Source organism: Diceros bicornis, chromosome 1 (assembly GCF_020826845.1).
Source record: "Diceros bicornis minor isolate mBicDic1 chromosome 1, mDicBic1.mat.cur, whole genome shotgun sequence".
Classification (NCBI taxonomy): Eukaryota; Metazoa; Chordata; class Mammalia; order Perissodactyla; family Rhinocerotidae; genus Diceros; species Diceros bicornis.
The window spans coordinates 51,991,593-52,016,417 of record NC_080740.1 but is presented as its reverse complement, the minus strand read 5'-3'; the positions used below and the strand labels follow the sequence as shown (position 1 = coordinate 52,016,417).

Sequence of the window (24,825 nt, the reverse complement as noted above, 5' to 3'; positions counted from 1 at the left end):
CTTCTGTTGGAATATGAATGTCCTTTTTGTTGTGTCTTAGAGGGGGAGAGTTCAATGGGGGAAGCTCACTCCGCCGTGACTGAATGTTTCTGACCAATATTATATTCTTAATGGCAGATTTTGTGAAATGTTTAGTAAGTTAGAAGAATTAAGACTTTTTTATTCCCATGTGTAAAAAATGGCTTCTGTTATGATTAATTTATTTTCACAGAAGTTTGAAAATGATGATGACATTTGAGGTTAATGGAACAGAGTGGTAGTAGTTGAGAAGCCTTTTTCACTCATGCTGTCACTTCCTAGGCTATCTTCTCATTCTACACTGTCTCCTGAGGAAATCTCATCTACTCCTGTGGCTTTAGTTGGCAAATGAATCTCATCCATCCCCCTGCCTGCTTGACACATCCATTTAGGTGTATCATAGGCACTTAAAGCTCCGTATGCTCCAAACTGAATTCAAGATCTTCCCTTTAAACCATTATTTGTTCTAGTGGTGTTCACCGTCTCAATACATGGCATAACCATACATCCCCTTGTTCAAGACAGAAATTTAAAGATCATCCTCGATTCTTTTCCCTGATCCCCTTACAGCTAGCTATTTCCCAAGTCCTGTTGATTCTAACTGCTAAATATCTCTGAAATCCTTCCACCTTTCTTATTCCCTTCTGTTGTCAACACCATCTGTCACCTGGCTAACCACTCCAGCCCTCTAACTGGTTTCTTCACATCTCCCCTTGCTTTCTTCCAATTCTTTGTACACAGTATAGCCATAGTGAACATGATTTCACTCCTCTGATTGAAAAATCATTCTATGGCTTCATTTAGCTTTTAGGATAAGCTCTAAAAGCCTTATCATGGCCTTATGGCCCTATGTGATTAGGCCTCTGCCAATTTCTGTAGCTCTGTCTGCATCCACCTTCATTTTCCATCTCTGTTTCTTCCATTCTGGTCTCATTTTATTTCCTCAAAATGTCCATTCTCTTTCTCATCTCTTGCTACTCACTCTGTTCCTATCTAATTATTACTCATATTTCAGATTGTATCTTAAACTTTACCTCTTCTGGAAAGCCTTCCCTGCCCCTCTCCCCTTTCCTCCTGCATCAGTTCTGCCTACATTATTTCCCTTGCTCCCATCTAGAACTCTGTGTTTCTCATTCCCACTGCTCATCCTGCTTATAATTATTCAACCAATATCTCCTCCCCAAGATTACACACATCATAAGATTAAGGATCGTGTTTGTGTTTTTTGTCACTGTGTCCTGCCTAGCACAATGCCAGGCTCAGGTGTGTGGTAAATATTTGTTGAATGAATGATTTTAGGTATTTAGGAAGTTTAAATTGTATCTGTAATTACCTGTAATAATTGTATTGTCACCTTTTTTGTTAACTCCTCTTATTCCTTACAGCTGTCACTTAAAAAATTTTTTTCTTTAAATAACGAATTTAAGATTAAGAAGAAAAAAAACTACCACTTACATGTACTATATATACCAGACCTTGTGTTGGTTGCTTGAAGTAAATTGTTTCATTTGGTTCTTACTATCAATGTAGGGTAGGTATTCTTCTCTCTGTTTTACCATTGAGGAGACAGTTTCTGGGTAGGTGCTTGTCTAAGGTCAAGGGCCCGAAAAGTGGCAGATATGTGGACTCACTCTGAGGTCTTTCCACTCGGGAACCTGTATTCTTTTGCTGTAATTATACTACCTTCGCCAATTTAACGTCCACGTTAATTAATATACACGTTACAAGAAATTTCTTATAATTAGCTGTAATGTAAGATTTTGCATTTAGGTTTTGGGGTACTTTTTGTTAAAAGTTGACTAATGCTTTAACAGTGCTTTGCTCATGTGGCACAGAGTACATATTGTAATTGTGGATGATAAAAGTGAAATTTGTATTAGAATAAAATTTAAATCTAGGGAAGAAATTACATCACAGTGTGAAAGGAATTAATTTTAAGAGCTGTTGTTCCATAGCATTAGACTATAAAAAGTGATTCTCTTCGTCATTTTCAGGAACTATTTTTGCATATGGACAAACTGGAACAGGCAAAACTTTTACCATGGAAGGCGTTCGAGCTGTTCCTGAACTTAGAGGAATCATTCCAAATTCATTTGCTCACATATTTGGTCATATTGCAAAAGCAGAGGGTGATACAAGGTAAAAGAAAATGCTTTTATATTCTAATATTGAGAAGTACAAACATAAGAAAGGCATAGAGGTACAAATTTTATAAACACATTTTAAAACTGTTCTTATAAATATTTCACTGTTTTTTATGTTTTTAAAAATGATATTTTATTCATAGATTTTTGGTTCGAGTGTCTTATTTGGAAATATATAATGAAGAAGTTCGTGACCTTTTGGGCAAGGATCAGACACAGAGGTTAGAGGTAAGGATAATTGAAATTGGAGTACTTTCCAAAACAATAGAATTTTTACTAAATTAAGGTTCTTTTTGTACAAAAGGTACTTTTAATATTTTACTTATTTTTTGAGTATGTAATATGATCACATAGTTCAAACATAAAAATGTTGTAAAAATTTATGCATTGAAAAGTCTTGTTTCTACTCTATCTGTCCCATTTCTCCCTACCTTAAGGTAACCACTTTCAGTGTTCCTTTATGTAAATACAAGCAAATATAATTTATTTTTACTCTAAAATTAGCATAATGTATACATTGAACAGCACTTTTTTTTTAATTAAAGTTTTTATTGAGTTAAGTGTAGATTCACACGCAGTTGTAAGAAATAATGGAGAGATTACCCGTTACACAGTTTTCCCCAGTGGTAACATTTTACAAAGCTATTGTACAGTATCACAACCAGCATATTGACATTGATACAATCCAAAGATATTATTCAAATGCCCCCAGTTTTTCTCATACTCCTTTGTGTTCTATACTATTTTATAACATATGTAGGTTGGTATATCCACTACCAACCACAAGGTACTAAACAGTTCCCTCACAAAGATACCACATCTACCTCTCTCCTGACCACTCCCCTCTGTCCCCATCCCTAACCCCTGACAAACCCTAATCTGCTTTCTAATTCTAAAGTTTTGTCATTTCAAAAATGTTATATAAATATACTCCCCATACAATATGTAACTTTTGGAGATTGGCTTTTTTCACTTGGCGTAAGTCCCTGGAGATTTATCTAAGTCGTTGTATGTATTGATAGTTCATTCCATTTTATTGCTGAGTAGTATTCCATGGTATATACATGTACAATAGTTTGTTTAACCATTCCCCTGTTGAAGGACATCGAGGCTGTTCACAATTTTTGCCTATTATGAATACAGCAATTATGAACTTTCACGCACAGATTTTTATGTGAATGTGAGTTTTCATTCCCTGGTATGAATGCCCAAGAGTACTCCAGAATTTATTTTAAGTCAGAAATTTTTAAAGTGTCAGAAATATAGCTATTAAGACTAATAATGAATGCAGTCACAAATGCTCGTGTTTTTAATCTTTCTTTTACCTGAAGGAAAAACCAAACTTCCTGGTTGAGAAATTCTAGTTTGTATACTTTTGGGTAATAGATCGACATCAAAGACTTTCATCGTGCATCTTAGAAAAGGGAACTGTGAGAGTATGTGGATAAATATCAGATAACCACAAAAGTGGTTATTTGGTACGTTATGCTGTTGACTGACACGTGTAGCTGATTCACATTCATTATTTTATTAAATTGAGATATAATTCACATAGGATAATATTCACACTTTTAAAGTGTACAATTTAGGGTTCTTAGTATATTCACAAAGCTCTGCAGCCATTACTACTGTCTAATTCTAGAACATTTTCATCACCCCAAAAAGAAATCCCATGCCCTTAGGAGTCATTCCCCATTCCCCTTTCTCCTCACCTCCTGGCAACCAGTAATTTACTTTCTGTCTCTCTGGATTTGCCTATTCTGGACATTTCATGTAAATGGAATCATATATATGGTCTTTTGTGTCTGGCTTCTTTCACATAGTATAATGTTTTCAAGGTTCATACATGTTGTAGTACATGTATGAACTACTGATTCATACATGAATCAGTACTCTTTTTTTTTTTTGACAGCCTTATTGAGATATAATTCACATAGCATATAATTTACCCATTCAAAGTGTACAGTTTATGGCTTTTGATATATTCATAGAGTTGTGCATCTATCACCAGAATCAATTTTAAAACATTTTCATTACCCCAAAAAGAAACCCCATACCCTTAGCTGTCACCCCCAACCCCCTGCCCCCCCAATTCTCCCCAGTCCTAGGCAACCACTAATCTACTTTCTGTCTCTATAGATTTGCCCTTTTTGGATATATCATATAAAGGAATAATACAATATATGGTCCTTTGTGACTAGCTTCTTTCACTTAGCGTAATTTTTCATGGTTCAGCCATGTTGTAGCATGTATCAGTACTTCGTTTCTTTTGTTGCTGAATGATAATCCATTGTATGGGTATACCACATTTTACTGATTACTTTTTCGTTGAACATTTGGGTGGTTTCTAGTTTTTGTCTATTATGAATAATGCTGTTATGAACATTCTTGTACAAGTTTTTGTGTGAAAATATGCTTTCAATTTTTTTGATTATATATCTATCAGTGCAATTGCTGAATCATGTGGTAACTCTATTTTTAACCATTTGAGGAACTGCCAGACTGTTTTCCATAGTGGATGTACCATTTTACATTCCCATCAGCAATGTGTGAGGTTTCCAATTTCTCCACATCCTTGCCAACACTTGTTGTTGTCTTTTATTTTAGCCATTTTAGTGGGTGTAAAGTGATATCTCATTGTGTGCTTGATTTCCGTTTCCCTGATGGCTGATGATGTTGAGCATCTTTTCCTATGCTCATTGGCCGTTTGTGTATCTTCTTTGGAGAAATATCTGTTCAGATCCTTTGCCCATTTTTAATTGGGTTATCTTTTTGTTCTTGAGTTGTAATAGTTCTTGTGGTAGTAGTACATACTTTATTTCATTTAATCTTCCCAGCAGTTCAATTTTGTTGATGTGAAAGCTGAAACCTAGAGGAATTTCCTGACTTGCTCAAGGTCACGTGGCAGGTAAATGGTGCTGTCATCTAGGACTAAGAGGGTGTCTTTCTGAGGTCCTACCATCTTAGCTTGAATTCTGCCTCTGATCTCTTGAGCAAGTTACTTAATCTCTGTGAGCCATGAAAATGGAAATAATAGTAGTTATCTACTTCATAGGATTATTGCCAGCATTAACAAATTAATACAAAGTGTGTAAGTCAGTGCTTACACATAATAAAGTATTCAATCAATGTTAGCCTTTTCTTTTGTAAGTTTGCTATATAAACTGAGCTTTTGAAGCAATATATTCAGGCTTAGGCATTATTTGTGTTTGTTGGACCTTAATGGAGGCTTATTCTATAGTGATAATGTGTGCATAGTGAATGTAGAGATGTTTCTTTTTGGCTAGTTGTCATCTGTAGTTTTGATGGATACTTTGTTAATTATATGCTTTTACCTTTTGAAAGTTGATCGTTTTATTGCACAAATTGTTAGAATGAAAATCATTTGGAAAGAGCATTTCCATTTTTGTACCAGTAATTAACGATCAGGTTTATTCTTAGAAACAGCCTTGTCAATGGTTCTCAACCATATTAGACCTAATGCCCCTTTTTTATGACATACATTTTGTAATGTCTCTTTGACTATCCTGAAATAAAATTCATAGGTGATAAAATCTATCTGTACGTATAATTTTTAAAATATCAGTATACTGCCCAATTGTAATATAAAGGGGATTAAAAGTACTTAAAAATAAAATGCTAGTATTTCAATATATAAATGCTTAGATGTGACCATAACTTGATGACATAATGAAGTAGTCAGAGGCGTATGTAATCATCATCACTGCAACAGCTACAAATGCAGACTGTTACAGGTATGTTGTATTGGTGATCTAAACACCTTGATCGGTGTTGTTGTCAATGACATGGTCTTTTAAAATAGCGACTAGCTCTTGGTAGAGTTCTGAGCAAAATAAAATAGTTCTTTCCTCAGTTTTCCTGCATTCCTATATTATTATTATTGCCATGGAAAGGCACTTTGTTTGCATATGTAAAATAGAATTAGAGTCTAGACTCAGGTAATTGTAGTTTTTTCACCCATGTGAATATCTGGTAGGACATTCAAAATTGAGTAGGACAATTCTTCATTGGTTGAGAGCATCCCGCCGGTTTCAGGATGTTTAGTATCCTTGGCCCCTCCCTGTGAATACTAACAGTGTCCTCAAGTGAACCAGAAACTCCCCTACAAATTTCTAAAACATTCTGGGCAGGGGAGTAACTGCTCCCATTGAGATCCATTGTTTTAGTCTTATAAACTGTATTTGTTATAGAAATTAAATTTCTATGTTTTTATGATAAAAATTCTTTGATAGCATTACCACCCAATTTTTTAAACTTTCATAAATTTGGAATCATATTCGATTCCTTCATCTTTCATATCAGTTTATCTACACTTACTAATTGAATTTTGAAGTAAATATTATGTTGTGATTGGAAACAACCTTAGACTTTGCAGACAGATGCCAGTTTGAAGAATGTTTCCAGTCTGCAGTGAGATGAGCACAGAAAGTGAGAGGAAATGCTTCAAAACTTTTATAGCAGTTTGACATCACCATGGCATTCAAGTGCATGATTTTTGTATTTTTCAGAAATGTCAGTGTCCCAGATTAGAAATATATACATTGTTCTTTACCATAGATTTTCTGAAAAGTGTTGATGTAGACCAGTAATTTTCAAACCTGCTAAAAGGTTTAAAGCATTTAAACACTTTGATCAAACTAAACCTGATGTGGAAGCACCGTGTGTAAAATACATGGAAGTGAAGCTCTCTTTAGAACTTGTCTGGGCCTAAAGACCCCCAGACTCCCACAGTGGCCCCCTCAGTGCCACCATGGACACCTCTAGGGCTTCTCAGAGCACAGTATGGAACCCACTGGTTTATAGAGACCAACACACTCATTTACTACTAATAAAATTAGGGCTTAATTTATATCTCATGACAGAAAAAGGGTAATTTTTCCTAATGTATAAATATATCTTATAAATTGTTATAAAAGAGAACAAAAACCTCAAAACCTCCCAACTAGATCTAAAATCAACACCTGGAATTTGGAGTGTCTGCCCTTGTGACTTTGGTGTCTGGGATTGTTTTTTAAACTTTTGTTTGTCGTCTTTGGCTAGATCTTACTACTCGTTGAATGGCTCTCCCCACTGGCAGCCACAGGCCTCTGCCTCAGTTTCACTTTATTCTGTTGACTTGTGGAGATGACTTCTAGGGCCTACCAAAGTGAATTTTGTATTTCTAACACTATCTGTATTTTAGGTAAATCTATCCTAAATACATCTTTCAGATTTCGTAAAAGTTCTCATGAGATTACTCACAGAAAGGTAATATTTTTACATGGATGCCATAGATCTCATTATTTCATTCAACTATTTGAAATCCTCCAGGGGCTTCAAATTGCTGTTAAGATAAAGACCCATTAACTATGCTTACTCTTATCTCTTTCTACCTCTATAGCCAGATATCCCGCCTATTTCCCCCCTGCTTCCTATTCTTCCCAGCCACTCTGGCTTTTTTTGTTTCCTTTTTATTTTGTCTAAGTGCCTAGTTTTTTCCCATTTCAGGATCTTTGCACATACTCTTTTCCTTCTACTTCAACCCAGATTGGCTACCTCTTATTTCTTCAAATCTTAGCTTAAACATCATCTTGGGGAAATGTATCCTGTCCCTGCTTGACTAACTTAAGTCTCTCTGTATTGTATTTTCATTCTGTCCTGTATTTTTTTTTCTTCATGGCATTATCACAATTGAAATAAAATAATTTTTTTGTGTAATTATTCGTTCGCATGTTCTCCCTGTAGATTGTCACCTCCACAAGTATAGAGACTGTGTCTACCTTGTGCATTACTGTATGCTCACTATCGAGCAGAGTGTCCAGCACATAGTAGATGTTCAATAAATAACTGGAAGAATTATGGATATATGTGTAAAGTCTTACGATCTTTTTTTTTTTTTCAGGTTAAAGAAAGGCCTGATGTGGGAGTTTATATCAAAGATTTGTCCGCTTACGTGGTAAATAATGCTGATGATATGGATAGAATTATGACACTGGGCCACAAAAACCGTAAGTGTCGTGCATAATTGTGACGTGTTGAATAGACTGGTTTAGAAGCAAAACTGGTATGACACTTTGCCCTGTAGAGACTGAATTTTTAGCGTGTGCACTTAACCGCTAAGCCACGGGGACGGCCCTGTAATGTCATTCTTTTTAGTAATTATTTCAAGTTTTGTCTAAAGACTGAAAAGCTTCAGGGCCTGCTGGGTGGTGTAGTGATTAAGTTTGCACGCTCTGCTTCAGCAGCCTGGGGTTTGCAGGTTTGGATCCTGGGTGTGGACCTACGCACTGCTTATCAAGCCATGATGTAGCAGGCATCCCATATATAAAGTAGAGGAAGATGGGCATGGATGTTAGCCCAGGGCCAATCTTCCTCAGCAAAAAGAGGAGGATTGGCAATAGATGTTAGCTCAGGGCTAATCTTCCTCACCAAAAAAATAAATCAATAAATAAGAATAAAAAGCTTTAACAATATTTAAATACACAGGTGCCCCAGGCCTGCTGCTAACAGCAATTAGAAATTAGAGATAAAACATAGGAACATAGGAAGTAAACATTTTTTTAAAAAGTTTTTATGACTAGACTAAATCTAGCAAACTCAAGGAAATTAAACAAAAATTTTAAAAAATCAATTGCATTCTTATAAACCAAGTAGTAAAAAGAAAAAGATCATATTTTAACAGGAAAATGAGCAAAAGGTATGTATAAATGTTATTCACAGAAGAACTATACACAGCATTAAGCGTATGAAAAGATGTTCAACTTTGCAAGTAGTAGGAAAATGCATAGTCGAGCAGTCGTGAGAGATATTTTACCTGTTGGTTTGGATGAAAGGATGTGCATGTTGGGGAGGCTTTGAAGAAGTGGGCACTGGTGGTGGGAATGTAAAGTGGTACAGCCTTTCTGAAGGGCACTGTAGCTGTTTCTGTTGAAATTTTAAAAGTGCATTTCTTTTGACCCAGTGTTTCTAATTCTAGATATATAGTCTAGAAAAATATTTTTAGATGTAAACAAAAAAAATGCCTTATTGCAACATTATTTGAAATAGCAAAAAGTTTGACACAGTCTAAATAACTATCAATAAAACATTGTTTAGATAAATTATAGTACAAAAATACTATGGACTATAATGAAGCTGTAAAAAAAACCAGTGAATTAAATCTATGTGTGGAGACTTGAAAGATTTTCAAGATTTGTTAAGTGAAAAGAAAGCAAATTACAGAACAGTATATACTGCATCATCCGATTTATATGTGTGTAAAAAAGCCAAATTGTTAAACTATATATTTGGGCATTGTGTATGTGTCCACATGTGTGTATGTGAAATACAAGTTGAAAGGACATTTAGTAGTGATTACTTTAGGGAAGGGGAAATAAGATTGGGGAAAAGTGATGTAGGGAGCTTTCACTTTGTTTTTTGTATGTCTGTATTTTTAAAATTTTTATGCCAAGAATATGTTCATGTATTGCTTATTTAATTTAAAAAAAGTTTAGCATAAGATTCCATTCACAGTAGTGACCAAAATCTCCCATTAGCTCCCTGAAAATTAATTTAACTTGGTATGAGATTAACTCAAGGAAAACTAAAAAATTCTAATGAGAGAAATGAAATGAAGATAAAGGGATTTGGAGACCTAAGATAGCAGAGAGGAAAATACTCTTAATTAATAAATAGGTTGAGTCCAGGAATTAAACATTTAGTACAAATATCCAAGTAGAGAAGTTCCAACATAAAAATACAAACTTTATTTTATTGAAGTATAGTAAAATAACTATCAAGAGGAAAATAGCAGAGGGGAAAGTGTGGCCATAAAAGCTCCTATTCTAAATAGATGAAAAATTGATAGAAATATAAAATTAGTACCCATTTTTACACGTGGGTATAATATAGAAATAGCTAATTTTACATTTAAGAAAATAAGTCAGTCATCTCATGAACAGATACACAGCCTGCCTAGTAACTAAATGTAAATTTAAGCTAGTCAGATAAATTTACATTGTGGTTATCATTGTAAGTTGGTTAATATTTCTGCAGAGCAGTGTTTTTCAGCCTTTCAACCGTAATCCTTTTCTTTAAAAAATTATCTTTTGAATAGATAATCCAAACATGGTATAAAATTCAAAAGGCATGAAAGTATACATTGAAAAACAAGTCTCCCTCCTACTCTTGTGTCTCAGTCACCTAGTTCCCATCCCTGGTGGCATCCTCCATTAGTTTCTTTTTGTTTTTACAATTTTTTTTTTTTTCAAGGTTGTATATATATATATTTTTCCCCCTCAGAGCCCCAGTAGATAGTTGTATGTCATAGCTGCCCATCCTTCGAGTTGCTGTATGTGGGACTCGGCCTCAGCATGGCGAGAGAATCGGTGTGTCGGTGCACACCCAGAATCCGAACCCGGGCCACCAGCAGCGGAGCGCGGGTACTTAACCGCTAAGCCACAAGGCTGGCCCCTTCCATTAGTTTCTCATGTGCCCTTCCTGATTACAGTCTGTGTGTGCCCAACCGTGTGTGTTTTTAAAGAGAGTGCTTGTGCTCTTTCTTTATGAGTCAGATGGTAGTATACGTACTTTATTCATGTTAACAATATTGTCTTGGAGATCATTTCACATTAACATGTACTCGTACGTATATAGGCATTTTTAAATAACTGTATAGTATTTCATTGGCTCGATCTACATAATTTATTTACCCAATCTTTTATTGATGGACTTCTGAGTTGTTTTCAGTCTTACTATTATGAGCAATACTCAATAAATATTGTATATACATGAGTTTATACACATGCAATCATGCTTGTAGGATAAATTTTTCTATACCCTCTTGAAAACATAAAAATTTAATTTTTTTCTTATTCCAAAATATTTTGACAAAAATTAAAGGTATGGAAGTGTTTTTTGTTTTATTTCTATTATGTGATGTGTCAGTAGGTTAGAGCATTGAGTCTACTTGATGACTATAGACTGTTCTCTCCTAGAGATTGTAAAGTTCAATGTAGGTCACTTTTAACAGCATATCTGTTGCATTGCTTTGTTTTCATAACCAGAAATCACAATCATAAATAACATGCTTTACCTATATTGCAAAAACAATAGATATTAAAATATTTAATATGATTTTTTCAAATTACGTGTTCTCTCCCACTCCAAATTGAAAAATACTGCTACAGTGTGATTTAATAATCACATAGCTATAGAACTATGCCTACGCTTTGATCTGGTAATTCCAGTTTGGAAAATATGTCCTATGGAAATAATCCTAAAGAGAAAGAAAGGTATCTGCTCAAAAATGGTCATATTAGTGTTCCTTCTGAGGACCTAAAATGAGAAACAATCCCAAATATCTCTCAGTAAGGGAATAGCAAAAGCAATTGCAGTAAAATTTTCAAGTTGTTTTTGCATGGAAATATATGTAGGAGCTAACATTAAGTTAAGAAAAAAACAAAGTAAAATAAGACCTAATACTCTGGAAACATATATGTGTGTCACTACTGATCAGATGATTTGAAGTGGTGTCAGATTTAATATTTTTTTATATTTTTGGGAAAAATTCATAAATTCATAATTTGATTTAAAAGAAAATAGAAAAATATAGAGTCACAAATCCTTGCATTTTCTTACACTGTCATTTACCTTCTTTCCTTGGGCTTTACTTTTCTTTATAGTGCAATTTGCATTCTAGTTATATGACTTCTAATATAGCCATATGCTAATAAAGAATACCCTTTTAATGTGTAAATACTAAAATCAAAGCTTGCACGGAGAAGTTCTGCATGAATATATATTTATATGAATATATAGTAGGAAGACAATTTTGGCAGTGGATAAAATTAAGAATGCTTTTAAAATACTCGGAATTTAAGAAAAAAGCGAATACATGTCTATTGTAAAAAACAAAACAGACTTTTTTCTTATTTTACATAAAATATTCATGTAAAATATTTATACACACAAATACTTAGTATATTTTGAATGGATGCTTTTGTTTTACAGAAATTGGATTATACTATATATTCCTCTCTTTTTTTTTTTCAGTTCATGTGTTATGGATATCTTTTCATGTCATACAGATCTACCTTATTTTTTTAAAGGACTGCTTAGTAATTCATAGTACAACTGTTCTATAGTTGATTAACCACTGTACTATTGGCTGTTTCCCATCTCTCGTTGCAAACAATGCTGCATTGAATATCCTTGTATCATCTAATGCATATATGCAAGTAGTTCTGTGGTTTAGATTCCCAGAATGTAATTTTAGAGACAGCTGAAACAGCAGTAATTTTTCAGATTATTTAACGTGTTTTTTTTATGTAAATTATTCATTTTTTTACTACTTGGGATTGAAATTAAGTACTTTGTCCTAAAATTACCTCTCTAATATAAGAAACATTACAAATTCTTTTGTTATCAACATAAATTGTCAGAGAAATTTCTAATAATGGCTAAGTACACCTATGCTTTTATGATTTAGCCATGCTCTCTGGCTTTTGGCTGTGATAAAATTAAGTATATTTTAAACCATTCTGGATATTTAATTATTTTGAAGAGCACTCGCGTTATTGTACTTTTTAAAGAATTTCCTTCCTTTATTCAAGGTTCTGTTGGTGCAACTAATATGAATGAACATAGTTCCCGTTCCCATGCCATCTTTACAATTACTATAGAATGCAGTGAAAAAGGCGTTGATGGTAACATGCATGTCAGGATGGGAAAGCTCCATCTTGTAGATCTTGCTGTAAGTAATAGGATATTACTTAAGGAATAACTCTCGTGATTTCTTTTTATTTTATAATAAAAGTTCAAGTGAAAAAGTGTGATTTACGTATGATTTTTAAGTTGTTTACTAGCGTGTATGTTTAACTTATTATTTATTATGGAATATTTCAAACCTATACAACAACAGATAGAAGTATAATGATCTCCCATGCACCCATCACCTAACTTGAACAGTTATCAGTTCATCGCCAGTCCTGTTTCATACCTATCTTTATCCACTTCTTCCCTTCCTGTATTATTTTGAAGTGAATTCTAGATATCATATCAGATTTTTTGCTGTTATATTACTCTTTTTTTAAACTTCGGGACGAATACTCTGTATTTTTTATTTTGGCTTTATTTGTGTCTCTGTTTGTTGCTAGGGTTCAGAAAGACAAGCAAAAACTGGAGCTACTGGGCAGCGCCTCAAGGAAGCTACAAAAATCAACCTTTCGCTTTCCACCCTTGGTAACGTAATTTCTGCCTTGGTTGATGGAAAAAGCACTCATGTGCCTTATCGTAACTCTAAATTGACTCGTCTTCTTCAGGATTCCTTAGGAGGAAATTCAAAAACCATGATGGTAAGACTTAATTGGTAGTATAGTTATCATCAAGCAAATTTAAGATTCCTGTTTATGCCAATAATTGATAGGCATAACGTTTTAAAAGCTATTGATTATTTTGCTTTTTTTGATTTGTAGTTATTCTTTTTCTAGTACACAATGTGTACTAGCCCATAATAGTGTTGTTTGGAAACCCATGTGGTTGATGCTGCCTTTTTCAAGAAGGCCAGAGTGGAAATATGCTTCAAAAATTATTTTTGATATATTTTTAATGGTGCTATTAATTTTAACTGTGTCAAGTGTAAAATGTTTTGTTTTGTATTCCTAATTAAACAGTGTGCAAATATTGGGCCAGCAGATTACAATTATGATGAAACTATCAGTACATTACGATATGCTAACCGTGCTAAGAATATTAAAAATAAAGCTAGAATTAATGAAGATCCAAAGGATGCTTTGCTTCGTCAGTTTCAGAAAGAAATAGAAGAACTGAAAAAAAAGCTTGAAGAAGGTAACTTTTTCCCAAAATATTAATCTTAATGTTGACTAAAAATATGTTGCTTAACCACTAAGTGTTCTAATAAAACCACCTGTTAAAAATTCTTTGGGGGGCCCGGTGGCGCAAGCAATTAAGTGTGCCCGGGGTTCACCGGTTCAGATCCTGGGCACGCACCAACGCACCCCCTGTCAAGCCATGCTGTGGTGGCGTCCCATATAAAGTGGAAGAAGATGGGCATGGATGTTAGCCCAGGGCCAGTCTTCTTCAGCAAAAAGAGGAGGATTGGCAGATGTTAGCTCAGGGCCGATCTTCCTCACAAAAAAAAAAAAATTCTTTGGGGGCCGGCCTGGTGGCGCAGCGGTTAAGTGCTCGCGCTCTGCTTCAGCGGCCTGGGGTTCTCAGGTTCGGATCCTGGGGGCGCACCGACGCACCACTTGTCAAGCCATGCTGTGGTGGCGTCCCATATAGAGTAGAGGAAGATGGGCACGGATGTTAACCCAGGGCCAATCTTCCTCAGCAAAAAGAGGAAGATTGGTATCGGGTGTTAGCTCAAGGCCGATCTTCCTCACAAAAAAAAAAACAAAAACTTTGAGTCTCTGACATTGATATTTAAAGGCACATTTCTGCAAGGTAACTTGATACTTATGTACTTTAGCATTTTCATGTTAAACTCAAGTAAAATTATATATGTGTGTGTGATTTAAAAAAAATCATTTAGGGGCCGACCTGGTGGCATAGTAGTTAAGTTCACATGCTCTGCTTTGGCAGCTTGGGGTTCATGCGTTCGGATCCTGGGCTTAGACCTACACACTGCTCATCAAGCCATGTTGTGGCAGTGTCCCGTATGCAAAGTAGAGAAAATGGGCACAGATGTTAGCTCAGGGCCAATCTTCCTCAGCAAAAAAAAAAAAAAAAAATCATTTAATTTAAACCTCCATCTCAATCCCCATGACCTTTTGTAGATTTCATATCACACTTATTAAATAATGAATTTTTATTTGTCTCTGTATAAGAGCAAGTTCTGTCGTATATGTATTTAGGTGAAAATGACTGGAGTTCTTTGTGATAGGTATCAGTGACTATTGTTTGAAGTAAAGAAAGCTATCAGAGAGTCACGGGTAAACCAAGTTTACTATAAGTAAAAATTCATTGCATGACCTTGAAAATGTGCTTTCATACTTAAATTTGAACATGAGATTCTATTTTGGGAATTGTTTTCTGACAATATAATGTTAGAAGATTAGAAAGTTTGAAGACCTTGTTCATGAGGATGAGAAACTTCAACCATCATAAGTGCTCAATGACTCTCTGCCCCTTCCTGCTAAGAACTGATTGGCGTTGGGCTCTTTTGCATACCAGGTAAACAGAGGGCTTTGAAACTGCCTCTTTTTCAGTCACCGGGGAAACTGGTTAGATCAGGTGAGAAATCCAGAGATGCCAACATCACAGATATTTGGAGAAGGTGCTGATTCAATAAACTGGAGTAAAGTTATTGAAGAAAAGCAGTAACTGAGCTGCCTCTTCAATAATGAAATTTGGTGTTCTAAATGTGACCACTAGGTGGTATTTATAGTCGGTATGTTTTAGACTATATGTTTAGAGATTTAAAATTTCTTAGATTTGTTAATGTTGAGTTCATACCTTTATTTTGCTGACTTGATTTTTTTACATTTTTGTTGTAAAATATACATAAGAAAATTTACCGTTTTAACTATTTTAAAGTGTACAGTTCTGTGGCATTAAGTATGTTCACATTGTTCTGCAATCACCACCACCATCCATCTCCAGAACTTTTTAATGATCCCAAAATGAAACTCTGTACCCGTTAAACCCTAATTCTTCATCCCTTTCTCTCCCTCACCCCCCTGGTAACCACTATTCTACTTTCTTTCTCTATGAATTTGACTCTTCTAGGTACATCATATAAGTAGCATCATATAATATGTGTCCTTTTCTGTCTGGCTTATTTCACTTAGCATAATGTCCTCAAGGTTCATCCATATTGTAGCATGTGTCAGAGTTTTCTTCCTTTTTTAAGGCTGAATAATATTCCATTGTATGTGTATACTACATTTTGTTTATCCATTCATCTGTCACTGGACACTTGGGTTGCTTCTTCATTTTGACTGTTGTAAATAATGATGTTATGAATATGGCTGTACAAATACCTGGTCAAGTCCTTGCCTTCAGTTCTTTTGGATATATACCAAGAAGTGGAATTGCTGGATCACATGGTAATGCTGACTTTGTTTTTAACACTTTTCATTTTATTTATGTTCTTATGACATTTTTTTTTTTTTTTGTGAGGAAGATCAACTCTGAGCTAACATCCATGCCAATCCTCCTCTTTTTGCTGAGGACAACTAGCCCCGGGCTAACATCTGTGCCCATCTTCCTCCACTTTATATGGGACGCTGCCATGGCGTTGCCTGACAAGCAGTGCATTGGTGTGCGCCGGGGATCCAAACCCGGGCTGCCAGCAGTGGAGCACGTGCACTTAACCGCTACGCCACGGGGCCGGCCCCATGACGTTTATTTTTATAATCCAGTTCACAGAGTTTTGTAATCTGGTTAATAGAGTTGATCATATACACAGTTAAAAAGTAGGCAAAAACATTAAAAGAATAATTTAACTTTTTATTTTGAAATAATTTTAGACATAGGAAATTTGCAAATATAGTGAGGAGAAGTTCCTATATACCTGTCACCCAACTTCCCCTAATGTTAACATCTTACATAATCATAGTACAATTGTTGGAACTGGGAAATTTACATTGATACAAACTTATTAACTAATCTACAGATCTTATTCGAATTTTGACATTTTTCCCTCTAATGCCCTTTTTCTCTAGTCCAGGATCCAGTCTAGGACCACACATTGAAGTTAGTTGTCATATCTTTTTAGTCTCCTCAGTCTTTCTTTATGATTTTGACACTTTTGAAGAGTACTGGTCATATATTTGTAGAATGTTCCTCAATTTGGGTTTGTCTATAGTTTTTTCAGAATTATTCTGTAAAGTTTCTATACTATAAATCTATTTTATTTTTTCCTTTGTAAGTAATATATGTCTTATGGGGAGATACTTTTAAACTATACAAAGGTCCTGTTTCTCATCACACTTTCTCCCACTAATTTTAGCAACCGTCAAGGGTTCTTGCCTGCAACAATAATAATTCTGTGGCATTTGCTCAATAATGACTTTCTCTTCTCGTCATTCCTTCTGGTGTTTAATGTTTGGAATTCTAAGGAAGAGCAGTCCCTTCTCCCCCACTTATTTATTTATTCAGTTATTTATTTATGTCAGCATGGACTCATGGATATTTATTTTAGTCAGTGGATTATAATACAATAATATTATTTATTTTATTGTTCAAATTATTGCAGCTTTGGCCATTAGCAGCTCCTTTAGGGTAGTTCCTATATGCTGTCAGCATGCTCCCATCAGGATTTTTTTGAGCTCTTCCTTCCTTTCTGGCACCACAGGTGTTTCAGGCTCATTTTGTATTTTCCCTTAAATCATTTGTTTCTCCCTGGTTCTTTTCACTGGAGAAGGGTGTTTAGAAACCAAGATTTGGGCATTAGGTGTGCTTATTGCTACCAGGGTGTCATTGTTTCTAGGCCTAAAAACCAAAATATTTTTAGTGAATTCCTTCTCCAAAGACTCTGTGATGTCTTTCCATCCTTTATTTACACGTTCAAACATTACCTTGTTGTAATTAGTGTATATTTTACTTTTTTCCCCCAGTTACCTTTGTTTTCTTAGACATTTCATATATAGACAATAGTATTTTTAAATGCTTTGAAGGTAGTATAGTACTGATCTGATTAATATTAGTTTAATTATTCTCTTTTATTTTGTTTTTATTTTTTTTGTGAGGAAGATCAGCACTGAGCTAACATCTGATGCCAGTCCTCCTCTTTGCTGAGGGAGATTGGTCCTGGGCTAACATCCGTGCCCGTCTTCCTCTACTTTATATGGGATGCTGCCACAGCATGGCTCTACAAGCAGTGCATTGGTGCACGCCCAGGATCCAAACTGGCGAACCCTGGGCCGCCGCAGCAGAGCGCGCACACTTAACTGCTTGCACCACTGGGCTGGCCCCTGTTTTGTTTTTTTAAGTTAACATAATTTTTACATAAGCCCTTCTTCTGTTGAAATATTTCTTACATAGTCCTAAAAATGGTATCACTGTGTTACATGACAGTTTTATGGCTCTTAAAAAATATACAGGTTGGGGGCCAGCCCAGTGGTATAGTGGTTAAGTTTGTACGCTCTGCTTCGGTGGCCTTGGGTTCACGGGTTTGGATCCTGGGTGTGGACCTACATACTGCTCATCAAACCATGCTCTGGTGGCATCCCATATACAAAAATAGAGGAAGATTGGCACAGATGTTGGCTCAAGGACAATCTTCCTCAAGCAAAAAGAGGAAGATTGACAACAGATGGTAGCTCAGGGCCAATCTTCCTCAGCAAAAAAAAAAAAATAGACACACACACACACATGTTGAATGAATTATTTAAATCTTAAACTAGAAAACTGAGGAGAAAATGCTCCCCAAAAGTGATCACATTTTTAAAAGACTGATACAATAACTCTAACATGTAATTTTCATATATATATTTAAAACTGTACTTAAATTAATCATTTGGAATTTTAAATGGATTGGAATTTAACTTCTCATTAGGAACTTTAAAAATAAAGCCTCTCTGTATATCGTATCTATTTCTCAGGTTAGCATATCTGATATATTGTCTAAGGATATTAAAATAAAGTTTGTAGGGGCTGGCCCCGTGGCTTAGTGGTTAAGTGCGCGCGCTCCGCTACTGGCGGCCTGGGTTCGGATCCTGGGCACACACTGACACACCGCTTCTCCGGCCATGCTGAGGCCGCGTCCCACATACAGCAACTAGCAGGATGTGCAACTACGACATACAACTATCTACTGGGGCTTTGGGGGAGAAAAAGGAGGAGGATTGGCAGTAGATGTTAGCTCAGGGCTGATCTTCCTCACAAAAAAATAAATAAATAAATAAATAAAGTTTGTATAGGGCAACAAGAGCTTAATGAAGAAAGTTGATATAGGCATTTCCTAGATAGCCAATTACCTGGTACAGAATAAAAATCATTGTATTAAATTTTTATTCAAGGGGAAGAAATATCAGGCTCTGATATCAGTGGGTCAGAGGAGGACGACGATGAAGAGGGTGAGGTTGGAGAAGATGGAGAGAAAAGGAAAAAAAGAAGAGGTAAGTTCTTTTTTGTGTTCTAGAAATTAACTGGGATTACTACCTAATGATGGTTTAACATTCCTGAGGCAGTTCAGTGCGTGCCTTTTATTTTGCCATTTTTAATAATGGTAGCAATTCGAACAGAGGAAGCATGCCATATACCTGGTTATCTTTGCATTATTTTTTTCTCCTATACTGATCTCCTGTTTATAGCTGAATCAGAATGCTGTATGTTCTGTTTTTTTAGAATTTAGAATTGTAAAAATCTATGTTAGTGGATATACCATTTAAAAATTTTATGTAGTATTTGAATTTTGTGGGGACTTTCATCTGTGTTAGGAACCTAAATTTTTTAGGAAATTAGGATAATGTGGAGTTTTTCTCAAACGTGATTAGGCTTTAGAAGTCATTGAATTTTTAAGTAAGAAATTTATATGAGGATTCTAATTTTTAATTTAACTTTTTTCTTTATAAAATATACCCTCTTTCTCACCCTGTTATGGGGCATTTGTTGCCAAGTGTGAACTGAGACTGTGTTTATTGTAATAAAGATATAGATAACATTCAAAAGACAGACATATTATAATGGCCTACATTTCACCCTAAATATTTATTTGTTTCAGAACTCTCTTCCATTAACGTGGATCATTGTTTTCAAGCTGGTGTATATTTTGCTTGTCTTATTAAAATGATCTTGCTGAAAATAAACCCATCACTGCTTGATCAGGAGTCCCAAATTTAAAAACTATAAAGAATCTGTAACTTCAAAAGACAGGAAAAGCGTGATTTAGAGCAGGAGTTGGCAAATATAGTTTGCTGGCCAAATCCAGCTCACCACCTGTTTTTGTAAACAAAACTTCATTAAATGGCCATGCTCATTTGTTTACATATTTTCTACTGCTGCTTGCACTTGAGACCATATGGCCAGTAAAGCCTAAGCGCTTATTATCTGTCCCTTTACAGAAAATGTTTGCCGACCTGATTTAGAGAAGTGTTTTGTGTTCATACCTATTTTTTCACAGAGTAAACTATTCAAAGCGAAAGCAGATAATAGATTTGTTAAAAATAAAATTTTAGATAGAAAAAAATTGCCACTGCTTAATATATTAAAAGATTTAATAGTAAAAATCCCTTCCTTCCAGGCTACATATGTAAAAATTTTCAGTGAGGGGGCTGGCCTGGTGGCGCGAGTGGTTAAGTGCGCGCCCTCCGCTGCGGCGGCCCAGGGTTCACTGGTTTGGAACCCCCGGCGCGCACCGCCGCACTGCTTGGCGGGCCATGCTGTGGCGGCATCCCATATAAAGTGGAGGAAGATGGGCACAGATATTAGCCCAGGGCCAGTTTCCTCAGCAAAAAAAGAGGAGGATTGGCAGATGTTAACGCAGGGCTGATCTCCTCAAAAAAAAAAAAAAAATTTTCAGTGAGCCTTTCAGAGTTTTGCCGTGAAACTTTAAACACACGTAATTATATCTGATAGTTTGATGTTTTGAAGGAGAAAGAGTGAAATAGGAGACAAACCAACCTGTCTATAATGAAGGGTAATTGATCATTCCTATAATTTTAATTGTGCATGACTTTAAATTTTAAAACTCAGTTCCTTTAACTTATCAACCTAAATAGTTAAATGTCACCAAATGACTTACTTATTTTTTATTCATGTCATTCTAACCCTCTGAATTGCTGTATTTTAGGTGATTAGGGGGGTTTGCCCACAGGTGCTTGAAGGAATACAGTTTCTATTCCTGTTTTGTAATTAGAGAATATTGGATAGGCTACCAAGACTGGTTTTAAGGGAAAGTAAGTTTTGGTTCTTTAATACAAAGCTTGATGTCCTTTAAAATTCTTTCTCTGGAACTGAATTTTTCTCTGTGTATGTGTTCATTTTCTTGTTTCCTCTTTGGTTCCCGTTGGGCTCATTTCTTTGTCTTCCAGGCAGTAGCAGCAGCAGTAGTTCAGACTCCACATGTTCTGTCATAGAGAAACCTCTGGATAAGTTCTTGCCTAGTGAGTGGTAGCTCTTCACTTCTCTAACAGAGCTTTGGCTTTTCCATAACCCATGGGCTTCATTTGGGAAATGCTGCACTGCTCCCTGCCATTACTTAAAGAATACGTGTTGGACTTCGTGGTGGAACAAAGCATGTGATGATTTTTCCCCCATTCATTGCTTCCAGTTAACCATAATTGTTAAAACATACGCTTAAGCTTATGTTTGAGACAATGGAAGAGAGATTCATGCTTTCGCAATTGAGATAATGTAAAGAGAGCTAGTAAGCTGTATAACAGAGTAATTCTTGTGGTTCCTTTTTGTTTCATGATAAATTTCTAATCCTAGTCAGTATATGGGACATGTAATAACAAATGCTAAATTTCTAAAAGTACAAATTATGTTTGGAAGTACACCATTGCCCATTATAACATGTCTTACAGTTATAAAGGTTTTATGCCTTGGTGTCCTATTCTTAGGAGTAGCTTAAGATCGAAAGCTCCCAAATAAAGAAAAATGTAAAGTTTGAAATAAGTAAAGATAAATTGAATAGGATTTTATTTCAATTAGCAATTTACCCCTAATCTAAATTACCTGATTGATTTTAAGAAACTGTCTAAGGTATGATTACAGAATTCAGATCCACAAGAAATTGTTTATGCAGGATCTATCTAGACTTATTTCAACCTAAAGTCTTTTTCTTAAACTTTAGTTTAATTAATTAAATTGAAAAGTATTATTAATTTTATTTATATTATATTTTCAGAAGAAAAGGGAATTGATGCTTTCTTGTACTAGCTTGCAGCTTACTGCCTTTTAAAGCATTATCTATATACTTACCTTTTCAAAACTAATAACAGAAACATTTGGTTATTTTTACACTTTTAGCTTTCTAGAGGAAGAATTCCAAGAATGTTAGAAATTGTTTTCTCTATTGACATTGTTTTCTCTATTGACAATTCTTACATTTTACCAAAACAGTTAATTTCAGAGGATAACTTAAAAATACATGAAATTGCTTTAGAAACCATATAGAGGTATTATTTTGTATTATAGACTGCAAACTATGAGAAAATTCCTGATTGGGAGGTATTATAATTTGATTTTCTGTTTTAAAACTTACCTTAATCCTTGAAGAGTGGTTATATGAAAGTATGTTATGAAATGAGTTGTACTTTGTTCAGTTCAAGAAATTTTTGTTACTATTTTTGTACCTAGCACATAAAATTAAGTTCTTTTGTTGTGATGTGGGTGTGTTGGTGAAGTGGAGAGACGTTGTCCCAGCATGTGGTTGCTGTGTATAACTTGTGTGTACCTTCCCTTTTAAAAATATGAATGGCCTTTTTTTTAGGTGTTCTTTGCTTGAATCATCAATTGGTCGTTTACTTGTATAGAATTATTATTATAATTACCCTTGATAATCGACAATGGATTGAATGCAAACTTGTTATTATACAGGTGTACTTCACTTTATGCAATAAATTTTTTTTCTGAAAAAATTGCCTATAAATCAAGTTGGAAAATCAAATCTATTGGGAGAACTTGCTGTCTTTAAAAATTCTTCATTAAATCCTTTTGTTAATCAAATAATCACTGCAAATTACTATAATCTAATTTATATATTTAGTTGGTTGAGGTTTTTGTGTTGGAGTTTCTTAAAGAGGGGCACACCTGTAGTGGATCCTTATATTAGAAGAACATTGAATTGGGAAATTTTGAAAATGGACGATGTGAATTTTGACACTTTTACCTTTTAAATTTTTTTAAGTGGCTTAATTTTCTGTTTTGCCCTTTTAGATTACTTCCCAGGTCTTAGCAGGTTCCCAATTCCATGTCCACCGTTAGTATAACCACATAGTGCTGAACTGTTCTACTTGCAGGGGTTTGGGAGTCAGTGTGAGCTCTTGAGATTGATTTGAATTGTAACCTTAGACTAAATTAATTTTCTTATTATCCTTGCTTAAATTGCATCTCTGATTGTGTTGAATATGCTTTTCTTTTTATATAAAACTCTTCTATTTCAGTTTTGATAATGATTTATTTCTATACTTATACTATAAATAAATGCTATTATACATTTTTCTTCATTTTACAAAAGAAATAATGTTTTTCTTTTTTCCTCCTCGTCTCTGTGCATATGCTTCCTGTCTACGGTTTGCTTACCACTTCTTATTGACAGATCAAGCAGGTTGGTGTGATTGATTTGCACTCCATGGTACAATTATTTAAACTATAAAGAACTTTGTTATTAAACTATATTACATTTTTTAAATTTAATATTTTTTTACAAGGTAAGTATTCATCTTTTGGTTTTTTTTTTTTTTAATCTTTCAACTTTAGCTTTTTTTAAAAAAAACTTCCTTTCTTCCAAAATTATTATTTTTTTAAATTTATTTCAGTTTTTATTGAGGAAAATTTTAGGAATATTCTTGTTTCCAAATGATCTTTTTAGGGAAACAATTCAGAAGTATTATATTGACAGTGACAAACACACAGGATGTTCTAGACCTAATTAACAAAACAGACAAAAATGAATAGATCACCAGAACCAGATGGTATAATTTTTTTTCCTAAATTCTTAAAGACCCATTAAGCCAAATTTTGGAAATACGAATATCAATGATTTCACATTCAAGCATTTCTCTCTTTTTTTTTTAAAGCAAGGAATAACATGCCTGGTCACTTATGCCCATGGGTGCTCTTGTAATGAAAATAAAATAAATTCAGTTAACACTGACCTGAAATTCTTCCCTTTAACTTTACTTTGCCAAAGTTTGCCTTCACAGTTTTGGTTAGAGCACGTGGCAAAGGGCAATTACAAATATTACTGCTCCGGTTTGGCTTAATTAAGTACTCTATGACTAACATTTTTTTAGATTTATTTACCTGAAATTTTGTACTGAATTCCATCATACATTATTAGAAGAAAGGTTTTTTTGTTTGTTTGTTTGGTTTGGTTGATTGAGATTTTTTAAAAGAATCTTTAAAAAAATTAGTGTAAAAATGACTTTTAGTGATGTCACGCTTCTAAGTGTCTGGTTAGGAGAGTTGGTACATTATATTTAGCTTAAAATATTATTTTGGGGAGAAGTATAATGATTTATCAGAGTAATTTTGGCCAGAATAATATGTTACTTAAATGTTTAACTTTTGAAACTGAATCTAGCTATATCTACATGATCATCTTTATGAAAATGTTATAAGAGCACAATAAGATTTTTGCTGCTAAAGCATCAGTTTGAAAATATTACCTGAATGGTTTTGAATAACTAATGCAATTCAGGCATAGCAGTAATTCATCAATAGGCATATGCTTTTGTATTTCTACATAGAAAATCTTTTTTTTTTTTAATAATTTTTTATTTATTTATTTTTTTCCCCCAAAGCCCCAGTAGATAGTTGTATGTCATAGTTGCAGATTGTTCTTGTTGCTCTTTGTGGGACGCGGCCTCAGCATGGCCGGAGCAGTGGTGCGTTGGTGGGAACCCGGAATCCGAACCCGGGCCACCAGCAGTGGAGTGCGTGCACTTAACCGCTAAGCCACAGGGCCGGCCCAGAAAATTTCTTTATTTTACTGCCTCTTAATGGGTTTGGAAACTATATGTTTTTAACTATTAACAAAACACTTAGAACC

General features: G+C 34.7%; 1 protein-coding gene across 2 annotated transcripts in view; it reads left to right on the top strand.

The window, feature by feature from the left end:
- Positions 1-24,825, top strand: part of KIF3A (kinesin family member 3A) — a 55,577-nt gene that overhangs the window by 19,848 nt on the left and 10,904 nt on the right. The window contains exons 3-11 of one of the 2 annotated variants that reach the window (XM_058540311.1): positions 2,013-2,157; positions 2,306-2,390; positions 8,065-8,170; positions 12,755-12,894; positions 13,298-13,495; positions 13,814-13,988; positions 19,127-19,225; positions 21,140-21,211; positions 23,371-23,379. In XM_058540311.1, the coding sequence (XP_058396294.1) occupies positions 2,013-2,157; positions 2,306-2,390; positions 8,065-8,170; positions 12,755-12,894; positions 13,298-13,495; positions 13,814-13,988; positions 19,127-19,225; positions 21,140-21,211; positions 23,371-23,379 (1,029 nt within the window). The remainder of the gene's footprint in view (positions 1-2,012; positions 2,158-2,305; positions 2,391-8,064; positions 8,171-12,754; positions 12,895-13,297; positions 13,496-13,813; positions 13,989-19,126; positions 19,226-21,139; positions 21,212-23,370; positions 23,380-24,825) is intronic. The other variant, XM_058540306.1, reaches the window with a different exon arrangement.